The 14,400-nt window shown below is 44.5% G+C and overlaps 1 protein-coding gene and 1 long non-coding RNA gene across 2 annotated transcripts in view; one reads left to right on the forward strand and one right to left on the reverse strand.

Annotated features, from left to right (window-relative positions):
* Positions 1–14,400, reverse strand: part of LRRC75A (leucine rich repeat containing 75A) — a 122,690-nt gene that overhangs the window by 57,740 nt on the left and 50,550 nt on the right. The window contains exon 2 of the mRNA XM_074189286.1: positions 12,561–12,689. Within this exon, the coding sequence (XP_074045387.1) occupies positions 12,561–12,689 (129 nt within the window). The remainder of the gene's footprint in view (positions 1–12,560; positions 12,690–14,400) is intronic.
* LOC141488872 (uncharacterized) lies at positions 6,820–12,194 on the forward strand. The gene is made up of 3 exons (XR_012468838.1): positions 6,820–7,583; positions 9,285–9,395; positions 11,858–12,194. It is a non-coding gene; the product is annotated as an uncharacterized LOC141488872 (long non-coding RNA).

Consider the following 14,400-nt stretch of genomic DNA (forward strand, 5'->3'; position numbering starts at 1 on the left):
TAACTATGCTAACCCTAGTTCCATGTTGTGAAAGATGAATCACAGTAAAAGGGAACAAAAAAACTATGAGGGTAAAAAACCCCATACAGCAGAAAATAAAATTTACTAAATGGAGAAGAGTATGCTTTGATCTGCATTCAGACTCCATAGTTCTTGCTTTGGATATGGATGGAATTTTCCATCACAAGTCCTTTAGAATTGTCTTTGATGACTATACTGCTAAGGAGAGCTCAAGTTCATCATATTTGATCATCATATAATGTTGTTGTTAATGTGAACAACGATCTCCTAGTTTAGAAGATTTCAAGAAATAAACCCTTCAGTTTAAAGCCCCATTCTCTTATACCTACACCCCTTTAAAAATTTAAAGGACAGGAATTGAAACCAAGATCTTAGAAAATGAATTAAGAGCCTTAAGAATATTGCCTTCCCTCTTCCCCTGATGGCATTCCAGTTAGGACCCACCTAAGGGCAGGCAGTACCTTCTTTCCCCATTCTCTGAAGGGATCAGGATATAAATCAGAGAGGAGCAAGTCCTTTGGATGCCTTCAGGTCATCTGTGCCCAGTTTAGGGAGAATCCTTGAAGGAAATGCCCAAAGAGAGATCAAGGGACCAACTGAGTCACCTCAGGTTGTTTGAGGGTCCTCCACTTGGAAGTATTCATCATGTTAGCATTAAGCTTAGAGGGGAACCTGATCTGCTAAAGACTCAACTCAACTCAGAACCCCCAAACTCCTTGGCTGCCTTGGCTTCCCCAGAAGAGGAGACTACAGGTAGGTCACCACACTCAGCAAGAGATACTTAGATCTTAGATCAAGACCAGTGTGTGTATTTCTTTTCTTTTCTAATGGTGGGACATGGAGAGGAGAGAAGCTAGTAACAGTGATGGCAAAAAAAGAGAAAAGAGGTTCACCGAACCATTTTTTAAATGCATAGAAAAGGATAAAAGGAAGTTCTGAGGGAAACAATGGATGAGCAGCATGGCTTTGAAACTAACTTTTTCTTTTTTGGTTTACTTGAACACTTTTATTTTCCCTACACAATGACATATTGAGCATTACGATTCTCAACTCTTACAAATTTTGGTTTTTTACTTTCATGTGAGAACATTAAAGCAATGTACAAAAATCTTATATAAATTGTTAGATGCACAAATTTACAAGTTATAAATGCAAACTTCTTTTGCAATTCAAAGTTGAGTAATTTAGCCCCATGACACTGGGGGTGGGTGGGTGGGGACTGTGTGTTAAGGAAAAAACCCATTAGGAGGACCGGAATTCAAATCTAACCTCAGATAATAATCACAGACATTTAATAATTACCTAGCCGTGTGACCTTGGGCAAGTCACTTAACCCCATTGCTTTGCAAAAACCAAAAAAGAAAAAAGAAAAAAACAAACTGGTTCCTAAGACTTGGATTCAATATATATTCCTGCTAGAATAGTGGCAAGATATAATACACATTTTTTTAGGTGTTTTTTTTTTCAAGGCAATGGGGTTAAGTGACTTGCCCAAGGCCACACGGCTAGGTAATTATTAAGTGTCTGAGACCGGATTTGAACCCAGGTACTCCTGACTCCAGGGCCAGTGCTTTATCCACTGCGCCACTGCCCCTATAATACACATTTAATGAGCCCTTGCCAGTCTTAGGAGAGAAATTCTGCAAGTCAGTTGCTTTAGATGCTGGAAATCTGATCTTTAGATAGCCTGAACAGTTCCTGATACTTTATAGAACTAAACTGTATAGCTGTTGAGTGTCAGCCAGCCAGATACCATACTGTCATGTTATCAGAGCAATTTTCTAAAGAAGTTAACTCTAAGGTGTAGCCAGGTGGTGCAATGGATATGGCACCAGCTCTGGAGTCAGAAGAACCTGAGTTCAAATTCGGCCTCAGACACTTAATAATTACTTAGCCGTGTGAGCTTGGGCAAGTCATTTATCAACATTGCCTTGCAAAAGAAAAAGAAAAAGAAAAAAGTTACTCTTAGCCTTAGCCTTATCTGTCAAAATGAAGAGGCCTGCATTGAGGCTTAGATCAAAGCTGTATAAAAGGTTTGCTAAAATATACACTGGGGAACGACTCAACTTGAATATGAGGTCAAATCAGTAATGGTTCAACAATCCAAAAAGTGCTGATATTTGTGTAATATCAAATACCAATTTCCCCAAGGACAATTTTCTTTTCAAAGAAGCCTTATTCCAGTTTCATGAGACTTAAGAGGAGGTGTCTATTTGCCAAGGCATTTACTTTGTGAATATTCATGCAGCAAATGCTAGGCATCTGCTAGCAGCTCATTTAGAAGCATTTGGTTTGGACCATGGAGGGCCCAGATTCATCATATTCCTGCTTGCTGATCCACATCTGCTGGAAGGTGGAAGGAGAAGCTAGAAGAGGGCCACCAATCCAGATGGAATACTTCTATTCATGGACAGCAATGATTTTTATTTTCATTGTGCTCAATGCCAGGGCTGGATTTTTTTCTGCATTCTGTCACCAATACCAGGCTATAGGGTCATACCACCAGACAATATTGTGTTGGCACATGGATCCTTTCAGATATCAACATTACATTTCATGATAGAATTGGAAGTGGTCTCATGAGCGCCAGGATTCCATACTCGGGAACAACAAGTGGAAGGGGATCTCTGGTCACCTGAACTCTCATTGCCAGTGGTGATCAGCTGACCACGAGGAAGCTCATAGCTTTTCTCCAGGGAAGAAGATGAAGCAGCAATGGCCAGCTCCTGCTGAGCCCAGCTTGTCCTTGATGGCACGAACAATTTCCCTTTCAGTTGTGGTAGTGAAGCTATACCCTCTTTCTGTTGGTATCATCATGTGGAAGTCTGTCAGATCATGACCAGCCAAATCTAGACAGAGACTGGCATGGGGAAGTCATAACCCTTGTAGATGAGATGGGCACAGTGTGGGTGACACCATCTCCAAAGTCAATGACAATACTAGTGGTGTGACCAGGGCCAACACAGTTGAATAGCAACATACACGGCTGGGGGATTTGACAGTCTCAAACAATGTGTTATCTTCTCTCCGTTGGTCTTATGGTTTAAGGATTCTTCTGTAAGTGGAACACGGTGTTCCTCAGGGGTCATACAAAGCTCATAATGCCAGATTTTCTCCATGTCATCTCATTTGGAAACAATGCCATGTTCAAAGAGATATTTCAGAATCAGGATACCTCTTCTCACTTTGGGCCTCATCACTAATATAACTGTCCTTCTGCCCCATTCCCATCCTGACACCCTGGTGTCTTGGGTGTCCAACAATGGAGGAGAACACAGCCCAAGGAGCATCATCCCTAACAAAGCCAGCTTGGCGCATGCCAGAGCCATTATCAATGACAATAAAAGCAATTTCTTCATTTTTGTAAATCTAAGTCTGCATACCATCCTAGCTTGAGAATTCAGAGCCGGGGGGTGCGGGGAGAGAAAGCAAATAAAGGGGGAATGTCCGAAGTAACCTTTGAATGCGATAGCCGAAGCTAACGCTTGAATTTATCATTGACTTAAAAAGATCAAGCTGTAGGCAATAGATATTTGTGGTTTCATTTTCTAAATAAATAAATAAAACCAGGATAGACTGAATGGCTGGTGGGGTCCCTTCCAGTACTAGGTCCATGATCCGGTGACATCCTAGGTTCTGATCCACCAGCCTAAGCTCACTCCTAAATTGAGAGGGAAAGTAGGACCTTTGGGGAAGAACTTTTGGATTGATGGAGGATGGAAGTTCTGAAGAGGAACAGAAGATAGGGGAAGCTGAGGAGAAGAAGATGAGAGGCAGAAGAAGGGAGACATGGTGGGGAGGAAGGAAAGGAAGGAGGAAGGAAGGAAGGAGAAAAGAAAGGAGGGAACAAGGAAAGGAAAGAAGGGAAGAAAAACAAAAGGAAGGAAGGAAGGAAAGGAAAGAAAGAAGAAAGAAAGAAGGAAAGAAAGAAAGAGAGAAAGAGAAAGAAGGAAAGAGAGAAAGAAGAAAGATAGAAAGAAAGAGAAAAGAAAAGGAAGAGAAGGGGAGGAGGGGGAGGGAAGAGGGGGAGGGAAGATGGAGAAGGAAGAAAAGGAAGTGGAGGGGAGGTTTTTTGGTTTGTGTATCAAATACAAAGGAAACCACATGCAGCAGCTGACTGTGCCTTCCAGTAACAAGGGGGAACACATGCCAATCCAAACTGGCAAGGGGATTCATATTGGCAAAGAGAAACTAGTCAAGCTGCCAAGGCTCAAGGAAGGGCCAACCCAGATCTGGGTCCAGAGCAAACTAGCTGGAGGCCATCCTGGCCTTCATTCAGGGAGAGCTGGCTGTGGAGCTCTGGCCTCAGGTGCCTTCAGCCTCCCTCCCTGGGTTCTGCTATGCTCCCAAGGCCTGATCTGGGACTTGAGATAACATGAGTCTCCCATTTTGTGGTGGAGGGAGGGCAGGCCACATTCTCCATTCATCAATGATCCCTATGGGACACAGGTCATGGGTAGAGTTTGAATTCACTGAAACATCTGAAACTGACTCCCAGGTGACTTGATGAATTCCTCTGTTATACAAACATCCCAGCTCACACGTGGGCCCCAGGACCACACAGATTACCCGTCCCCATTGGACCCCAGCTTTCAAGGGAGTCACCCCAAGAGCAAAGGTGGTAGACTTCCTTCAAGCAGGACCTTCTGATTAGGAAACTGAAGTCACTTGTCCAAGGTCATGTCCACACAGGAGTTGTGTCCCAGGTGGGATTTGAACTCATGCTCAGTGACTTGCTTGAGGTTAACAGAGGTAGTATGTAGGGGCATGGCTTCAGAGCCAGAAGGGATCTCAGGGATCCCCTCATTTTACAGGTGAAAAAACTGAGACCCAGAGGAGGGAAATACAGATAACAGGAGAGTCAAGATCCAAACTACATTGCTTTAACTCCAAAGCAATCCCTTTCAGCCTCTTTTCTTACTAGGGAGAAATCAAGGCATCTGCTCCCCACCTCTGACCAAAAACAAAAGGACCAGAACATGAACAGCCCAGCCCAGGGGAACCTGATTCACCAAGAGGGATTCACCAGGGAAAGCTCTCGAGAGATTTTTCTCTCCTCCAGGGATCATAACTCAGGAGGCCAAAGACAGTTCTGGTTTATCTAACTTGCTGCCCAGGTCAAGAGCTCTAGTCCAACCTCTCAGCCACCCACCTCTACCTCGGTCTTCAGGAGTCCCCGCTAGGCTGCCCTGCCATCCTCTGCACCCTGATGTGTCCCTAGATGAACTCATCAACCCACCACCTCCGCCGAGGCATTCCTGTACCTCCCAACTCTGCCTCCGAGGAAGTACCTCCGGAACTCTGAGGATAAGGGAGATAATTATAGCTCCCATTTCTAGAGTGCTCCAAGATTCAAAAGCCCGTTTCTTCATGTCAACCCTGTGGGCGACTGAGTGTGAGCATTATCTATTGGCTCCATTTTGCAGATGGGGAAACTGAGTTTCAGAGAATGACTCAATTTCCCCAAGGTCTCCAATTCTTAAGTGGTCTCCAAGGTCAGATCCAGTGTCCCTAACTAAATACTGCCAGGTGAAGTTTGAGTCCAAATTCTCTGACCTTTTCACTTAAGGGTAAACAGTATGGGACAATGGAATTGAGGGACCCAGGTATGAACCCCACCTCTGATCTTTAGAACCTATGCATCTTTGGGTCAGTCCTTCACCTTTTTCAGCCCCCATTTCCTCATTTGTAAGATGCTTCCAGATTCCTTTCAGTTCTGGAGTTCTGGGAGGAAAAACCTATCGAACCTATGATAAAGGCTTCCTATGTCAATCAATGAACCCAACAAGCATTTATTAATCACCTTCTATGAGTCAGACATAGGAAATACAAATACAAAGAATAAAATAATCCGTACACAGAAGGAATTTATGTTCTAGAGTCAGGGAAGGAAACTTTTTTTTTTTTAGATTTTTTTCAAGACAATGGGGTTAAGTGGCTTGCCCAAGGCCACACAGCTAGGTAATTATTAAGTGTCTGAGGCCAGATTTGAACTCAGGGACTCCTGACTCCAAGGCTGGTGCTCTATCCACTGCACCACCTAGCCACCCCCAACTTTTTTTTTTTCTGACAAGGACCATTTGAATATTTTTAATATCATTCCTGAGTCACACAAAATTATCAACTTAAATATTAGCCTGCTACATTTAGTCATTTAATTAATTTGACCCTAAAAGCTCCTAGATTTATTGAATTTCAAGTCCTGCCTGCAGTTGCCATGGCAGCATCAGACTAAATGATTTTGAGGGCCTTATATGGCCTCCATCCCTGTTCTAGAGGGAGACTAGGGACATACACACAAATATTTTGAATACATTTGTATCTTTTCACTCTATATTTATTCAATATACAGGTGTTATAAGTCTGTATAAATCTGTATAGCTTAAGATGGCTCTAAGACTTTCTACACACCCCATAGAGAGTGAATAAATACAAATAAAAGGGGGTTTGAGAAGGAGGGAGGGAAGAAGGAACTGCTGAGAAGATGGTGGTCTTCAGCAGAGCCTCACACAGACCTGAGGATTTAGTTCATGGAACCTAAAGTCTGTCTCCCTCCTCTAAGGCCTGGGCCTAGGAAAGCACACCTGGGCTACTTGATCACCACCTCATCCTTCCTACCCATTCAATATTGAAAATCCAGGGCCTCGCCTGGCACTGACATGGAGGAGGCCAGTCTTTTAATAAAGCCTGAGTCCATTGGAATCATGGAATTTGGAATTGAAAAGGAATCTCAGAGACTATTAGGCCACAGTGTCGTAGAATTTGAACTGGAGAGAATGTTAGAGGCTGTAGTCTAATTCTCTCATTTTTTTACAGATGGGGAAACTGAAGTGAAGGGCTTTCCCCCAAAGCCACCCAGGAAATAATTGGTAGAACCAGGATTCGAACTCCGGTCTTAATCCAGGACTCTTTCTATTGTTTCAAACTACCTTCCCAAGCCTAAGCCTGGTCATTTTATAGAATTCGGAGAGATTCAATCAAGGACACCCAGGCTAGCAAGGAGCAAAGCCACAATTCTAACAAGGGCTCACTGGGTTGAACCAGGGTAGTGGACCCGGAGCTGGCAAGGCCCTCAGAAGACATCTAGTCTAAACCCTTTATTTTTCTGAGGAGGAAATTGAGGCCTGAGAAGATGGAATGACTAAGTAGGAAGCATTAGAATCAAGATTTTAACCCAGGCCTTGGGTCTTCAGAGTCAGGGCTCCTTCCACTGTACTATCATGACCTCAGAGGTTCCCTTCCTGCCTGGGAACCCCTCACCCAGGGAGCCTGGAGAGAGAGAGAGCAGAGGTATCATCCTACACATGTTCCTGGTGTTGAACTGACAAGGAAAACAAGCCAGGGAGAGAAAAGAGATTCAATCTGCTCCCTTTTCCAGGCAGTAAATTTGCTCTGATTAAAAGCGGCAAGCGCTCCAGTCAATTACTCCGGAGAAAACACATCCTGCGGGGTGATTCCTCACCTGCTCCCCAAGGACACTGGTTTACCTCAGGTGTCCCTGGTTAGGGAGAACTCTGTGACAATCTCTCCAACTTCTCTCACTCCTAAACCCACCTAAACATGTATGTGTGAACTCACACACACTCACACACACACTACAAGCTATATGGGGTCAAAAGCTTGAGTTAAAATGCTGTCTTTGCTCTCTAGCAGCTGGATGACCTTGGATAAGTCACTTGTCTGACCTCAGCTTCCTCACCTATAAAAGAGAGGGTTAGAGTTCTAAGGTTCCTTCCAGCTTTATGTCCCAGAACCCCCCGATCTATATCCTTTATATGGGGAAGCCATCATAGACTATAAGGTTCTTATTGTTTCCTTAAAACATCTTGAGAAGGCAGCTAGGTGGTACAGTGGATAGAGCACCCTTCCTGGAGTCAGAAGTACCTGAGTTCAAATTCAGCCTCAGGCCTTGGGCAAGGCACTTAATTCCATTTGCTTTGCAATAACCTAATGAATAAACAAACAAACAAATAAACAAATAAACAAACAAAGATCTTGAGAGCAGGAGCATCCATCTGTCTCCCTTGGTGATTGATTCCCATGCCATGGCCATATGATGGCCATAAAGGCCTTCAAATCTAACCCAGTCCATTCCTTCAGGATGCTAAGGCTGTTCCCTCTTATTCCATCCATTAATTCATTGACCCACCAGCACAGATCCATGAATGAGCCCATCTGGGTCTTCCCTCTGACAATCCTCCATATCTGGAATGCCCTCTCTCCTCTGCTCTGCTGACCAATCTGGCTTCCTTGAAGTCCTGATTAAAACCCATATTCTACAGGAAACCTTCCCCAACCCCCACACCCCAAGTACAGTGCGTTCCCTCTCTTATCTCCTATTGATTCCACTTATAACTTGTTTTGCATGTATTGGTTTGCACATTGTCTCCCCTATTGGACTGGAAGTACAGGGACTGTCTTTTGCCTTAATATAGCTATGCAGCATGGAAACAGTGTAAAGATGATCAGATTGCCTTCTCTCAGGGAGGGAGGGGGGAAATTATAAAATTCAAAACCGTATAAAATGATAGGTAGGAACTACTATTGTATATAATTAGAAAAAAATAAAATATATAAAAAAGGAAAACAAATTTGATTAAAAAATATTGCTGTGCAATAGGACTAAAAAAACAAAATGAAACAGTCCTGCCCTCAGAGAGCTTCCATTCAATCTTATTCTAGTCTCAGTGGTCTTGGACAGTGATCTCTGGTGATCCTTCCAAGGATCACAGGCTCAATAAGACTCAAGCTGGAAGGTTCCTCAGAGATGATTCTAATCCAACTTCCTTCACTTTACAGAGGAGGAAACTGAGGTCTAGGGAGGTAAAATTACTTGGCCAAGATCATGTATACAGGATCATGTGTACAGGGAAGCTTCTCGGGCAGGATTGAGCTCAGTTCTCAGCCTCCAGAGCTAGTACCCTTTCCACGGTTCTGTGATGCCTCTCCATCCCTGTTCTGCTCAGTGTCTTGGCTCTCCCACTCTCTTCTCCCTCCCAGCCCTCTTCTTGGCAGAAGGGGCATCCTCCTCCTGATTCCTTCCCTAGTCTTGGCTAGAATCTGGTCACTGAGAAGAGAAGAATTCAGTTTTCTCCCCCACTTCCACCCAATTCACCTGATTAATCCTCATTAGATCAATTAGGCCCTACTTCCCAGCAAATCATCGGGCTTGGGAATGTAGCCAAGAGAGGGAATGAACTAAAGAAAGAAAGAAAGAAAAGACCTCTTTTCTTAATGTCTCATCTTCTCATCTCTCCCACTAGATCAGAAATCTGGAGCTGCGAAAAACCTCAGAAGCCACGTATTCTATCTCCCTCCTTTTACACGGTTGGATCCTGGCCCTGCTACTTATTAAGTGAATGGCCTTCAGCCAGGTACTTTGCCTCTATGAGAACATCTGTCCAGACTAGTGGTTCTCAAATTTTTCAGTCTCAAGCTCTCTTTACCTCTTAAAAATTACTGAGGACCTCCCTGCCAAATAGAATTTGTGTTGAAGTGGGTTATATCTATTTATATTTACCATGTTAGAAATCAAAGCAGCTGAGTATTATTATGAAATAGTTTTAACCAAAGGACACCCTGCTAGGGCCTCAGGGGTCCCCAGAGCACCCTTTGAGAGCCTCTTGTATAAATGATAACAGAAGCCCCTTCCATTTTCTTTTTGTTGGGAGGGGAGAGACTTTTGGGATTAAGTGACTTGCCCAAGGTCAAACAGTTAGCAAATGTCCTCCTGACCCCAGAGGTGGTACTGTATCCACTGTGCCACCTAGTTGGCCCATCTTCTACATTTTCTAAAGCTGAGATCCCTTTGATAGGAGGCAGGATGTGGAAAGAAGGGGATATTGGCCCTGAGCTTGGCCATTTCCTTCTTGTGTGACCCTGAACAGTCAGTGCTTTTGCTTTCCTAAGCTGCTTTCCCATGTCTGTGAAAGGAGATGCTTGGATTCCATGGGCTCTGAGGCCATTTTCATCTCTAAATTTACAATCCTATCATTTAGTCTCTCTGATCTCCTTCAGTGGGAATGGGAGAAATAAAGTCCTGGATCAATTCTGTTTCATCTTTCCTGCAGGGCTATAAGCTTCCATCACCTTTTCTTAATCATTTTCCCAGCTCTTGCCTGCTCAGTAATCTGGATGAGCAAGTACTCGTTTTTATCATCCTCCTTCTCTCCCAAAGGCAGGGAGGAAAGAGGAGAGTCAGCGGGCACAAGGTGGCTTTCTCCTTCATCTTACCCCAAGACCCTTAAGTTTCTCTCTTCCAGATCACCCCCTAAACCACACAATCTTCAGGCTGACCATCCCATATCTAATCCCAGGGACCAAGATATTCCTGACTAACAATGTTGCCCCTCATCCCCCCCCCCCAACAAAAACCTACATCTCAAATTATATTGCAAAGCAATGATCATCATAACTACTTGTGGGGGGGGGGTGGCTAGGTGGCGCAGTGGATAAAGCACTGGCCCTGGAATCAGGAGTACCTGGGTTCAAATCCAGTCTCAGACACTTAATAATGACCTAGCTGTGTGGCCTTGGGCAGGCCATCTTAACCCCATTTGCCTTGCAAAAGCCTAAGAAAAACCCAAAACTACTTGGGACTGCTTAAAAAAGGCAAAAGCAGCTAGGTGGTACAGTGGATAGACCACCAAGGTCTGGTGTCAGGAAGACTTGGCTTTGGACACTTACTAGCTGTGTGACCTTGGGCAAGTCACTTCACTTTGTTTGCCTCAGTTTCCTCATCTGTCAAAACCATTACAGTATTTCTGCCAAGAAAACCCTAAATGGGGGTCACAAAGAGTCAGACAGCTGAAAAACGACTGAACAATAGTTCAGTGGAACAGACTAGACATGGAAGAATTAAGCAATTTAAAATAATCCAGTATGTGATAAATCTGCGAAAATAAATTATTTGGGGAAAGAACTATCTATTTGGTAAGGACTGCTGGGAAAACTGGAAAGGTGTTTAGCAGACATCAGGGTGAGGTCAACATTCTGTACCCCTCATTACACAATAAGCTTAAATGTGTCACTGACCTGAATATTAAAGACCACAGCATTAAGAAAATTGGATCGAATACCTTTCACATATATGACTAAATCCTTAATCAAACAAGGGACAGGGATGGTCAAAAGGCTAAAACAGGTAATTTTGATTACATGAAATTCAAGTGTTTTTGCATGAACAAAATTAATGCAAATAGCATAAGATAAGAAGCAGTTGATTGGGGAAGATTTTTTATAAGGTTTCAATACCCAATAAATAGAGGGAAGTGACACAACTGTATAAGACTGAATTAAAATCTATGCCTAGTAGATAAGTGATGAAAGGCCAGGAACAAACAGTTCTGAAAAGAATCATATACTGTTATGTTTGTATAAAAGATTGCTCCCAATAACTAATATAAGAAATGTAAATCAAAAGAACTATGAGATTTTATCTCACACAAAGAAAGTTATCAATGATAAAATGTAGGGCTGGTCAATAGTAGAAGGGCTGAGGGAAGAGAGGAAGTCATTTCCAAATTTATAGAACCAAAACTTAAGAGCTGGAAAAGACCTCAGAAGCATCTGGTCTGATCTCCTTATTTTACCAATGAGGAAACTGAGGCCAGAGAGGTGAGGTAATTGTTTTCGGGTCCAAGTGGATTTTTCCTGAGGCTATAGGCAATTTCCTTGCCCTCTGAGAAGAACTAAACAGTGAGAGCCTGAGGTGGAGGTTCAGTGGAGCCCCCCTCCTCCCCATGCCACTGAAGTGGCCACTCCCCAGAATCGAGAACTACTGGTTGAGGGCAGTTCCATGTCCCCGTTCCCATGACTTCCTCCACCTCCCCTCTAGTGACAGAATGACAGTCATGATTCCAGAGCTGAAGGATCCTCAGATGCCAACTAATCTCCAGCAGCCAGAAGGGAAAAGGGTAGATGTTCTTTCCCGCCCTCCAACTTTCAGAACCTCAGAGGAGTCAGAGGCTATTTCCAGAAGCGGGTAAATGTTGTATCAGCCCCCATCCATGTCACCACACCCACAACCATTACAGACCTTGTCTGCTCTTTTCCTCAAGCAATGAGCCTGAGGAAAGCTGAAATGGGCCCTGTTTCCTAGCTTGGCCTTTCTGTGTCAATGTACCTCACTTTCTTGGCTCTCAGGCTTAGAGGAGTCAGATTCAAATTCAACTTCTGATGCTTACTACTTGTGTGGGCAAGTCACTTTTATGGCTCTGGGCTTGGATTTCCTTAGCTACAAAATGAAGGGATTGGACTAGATGGCATATTAGGGCCCTACCAGTTCAGAAGTTGTGATTCTATAGGTCACCCAACCCCTCTGGGCCCCAATTTATTCATCTGTAAAATGGGAAGGGACTGGACAAGCCCTCTAAGACCCTTTTCAGCTCTAGAACTAGTATCTTATCATTTTCCTTGGGTATACTAGATGGCACCTCCTTCACTGAACACTTTAATGAAAAAAAAAGTCCAACCTCCCCTAACCTCCCCCCCCCCAACCTCCCCAACAATTTAGCCCCACAAGAGGCAATGGAACCTACTGGCTTAGGGCAGTGCACATATCGGGCCAGGCTGATGATGAGATCATGCGTGATGGGATCCACTAGGTTCCGAAAGCTGGCATAGCGGTAGAGGACGTCATCCAGTGATGTCGACTCCATGCCCAAGTCCTGTGGGAGCAAAGGGAGGAACCAAGGTGAGGGCCAGAAGTCTTTCTGTGGGAGCCTCTTCTGAACTGGTTGGGCATGTCTCTGGCTGGTGCTAGCTTCATTCAGTCAGGGAAAAACTAAGTGGTGAGTTCTCTCAGTGCATGCCCAGCCCTGACCACAGAAGGGCTTCAGGAGACAGTCAAGAATGGGGAGAGGGGGTACAGTGCACTCCCTCCAGGATGGCTCCCTCTGAGTCAGTGGGAGAGAGAAAAACATAGGACTGATGGGGCTTCCTCACCTAGAACCCTCTAACCAGTTCTGCTGAATGATACAAGTATGACCTTGGGCAAATCACTTCTGGGCCTCAACTTTCCCCCTCTGTGAAATGGGAGAGTAAACTTGCTGCACATTCTTCTCCCCTGCCATCCAAGATACAAGAAACTAGATGACCATATCATTTCTCTCAATTCTCCCGTTTTGGATGGCTAGGTGGCGTAGTGGATAAAGCACCAGCCTTGGAGTCAGGAGTACCTAGGTTCAAATCCGGTCTCAGACACTTAGTAATTACCTAGCTGTGTGGCCTTGGGCAAGCCACTTTAACCCCATTGCCTTGCAAAATAAAAGAAAACAACTCAATTCTCCCATTTGAAGAACCTGGATGAGTAACTGTCTCAAAGCCTAGGTTCCCTAGGAGAAGTTGCTGGCACCCTTCTCCTGAGATTCAGCCCCTTCACCTTGCCACCATTGCTCAAGAGAAGAATGGTTGCAGGTTTGCCCAGAATACACAAGGGTTAGTGGGTTTGTGGCAGGCCTGAGGTCACTGCTGCCCGTTACTGATGTCGACACTAGTTACCCCACTTAGTGCAGCCAGGATATTGGCTAAGAATCCTTTACTTTCAAACAAGAACTCTCCACCTTTTTGGTATTGTGCCCCACCTTGGGTTGTCCTGTCAAAGGCCTCTTCTCAGAACAATGGTTTTAAATAATTGACAAAACCACCAAATTGCAGTGAGACTACTAAGTCTCTAATAATAACTACTAATAACACCCCAATCCAAGTTCTTTGACCTCTATGGAATCTACAGATGGGGAGAAGGCAAATATTGTCTCTCCCCTGCCTCCAGTCCTTTCACTGCCTTATCTGTTCGTTACTTACCCTATCTCCCTGGGGTCATAAGGAGACCTTAAACTCCCATCCATCCCATCCCCTCTCCTCTGAGCCCCTGTCTCCTCAGCCCCCCCCCCCCCATGATAAATCTGCTGCTTGGATTTATAGCAACCAAAGAAACAAGTGAAGGAAAAAATTCAGCAGCTGGTCTCACCCTGGAGGGGAAAGAGAAGAAGAGGGAGGGAGGAGAAGAGAGCAAACCCACCCACACACCTTCTCCCAAGGATGCTCAGAGAATGAACAAGTAGGGGAGCAGGCAGAGATCAGAGCTTGCTGTGGCGGGCTCCCCCATCTCCCTGCCAACACCAGCTGAAACCCTGGAGAGGGCGGGCAGGAAGCAGGGAAGCTTCTCAGTGGGAGAGATGGTGTGAACTGGCAGGGTGCCCAACTTGCCCACTCCATGCCTGGACATCAGAATGACAACCCCATCTCCCTCCCACTGCCCTGGGGAAAGGGCCAGGGAAGAAGTGAAGCCCAGTTTGCTGAATCATTCACTCTGACTTGAGTTCATTCACTTGAACCCTAACTGGTTAGGTTACAACAACCTCAGTTTCCTCATTTGGT

This window comes from Macrotis lagotis, chromosome 5 (genome assembly GCF_037893015.1).
Source record: "Macrotis lagotis isolate mMagLag1 chromosome 5, bilby.v1.9.chrom.fasta, whole genome shotgun sequence".
In the NCBI taxonomy this organism is placed as follows: domain Eukaryota; kingdom Metazoa; phylum Chordata; class Mammalia; order Peramelemorphia; family Peramelidae; genus Macrotis; species Macrotis lagotis.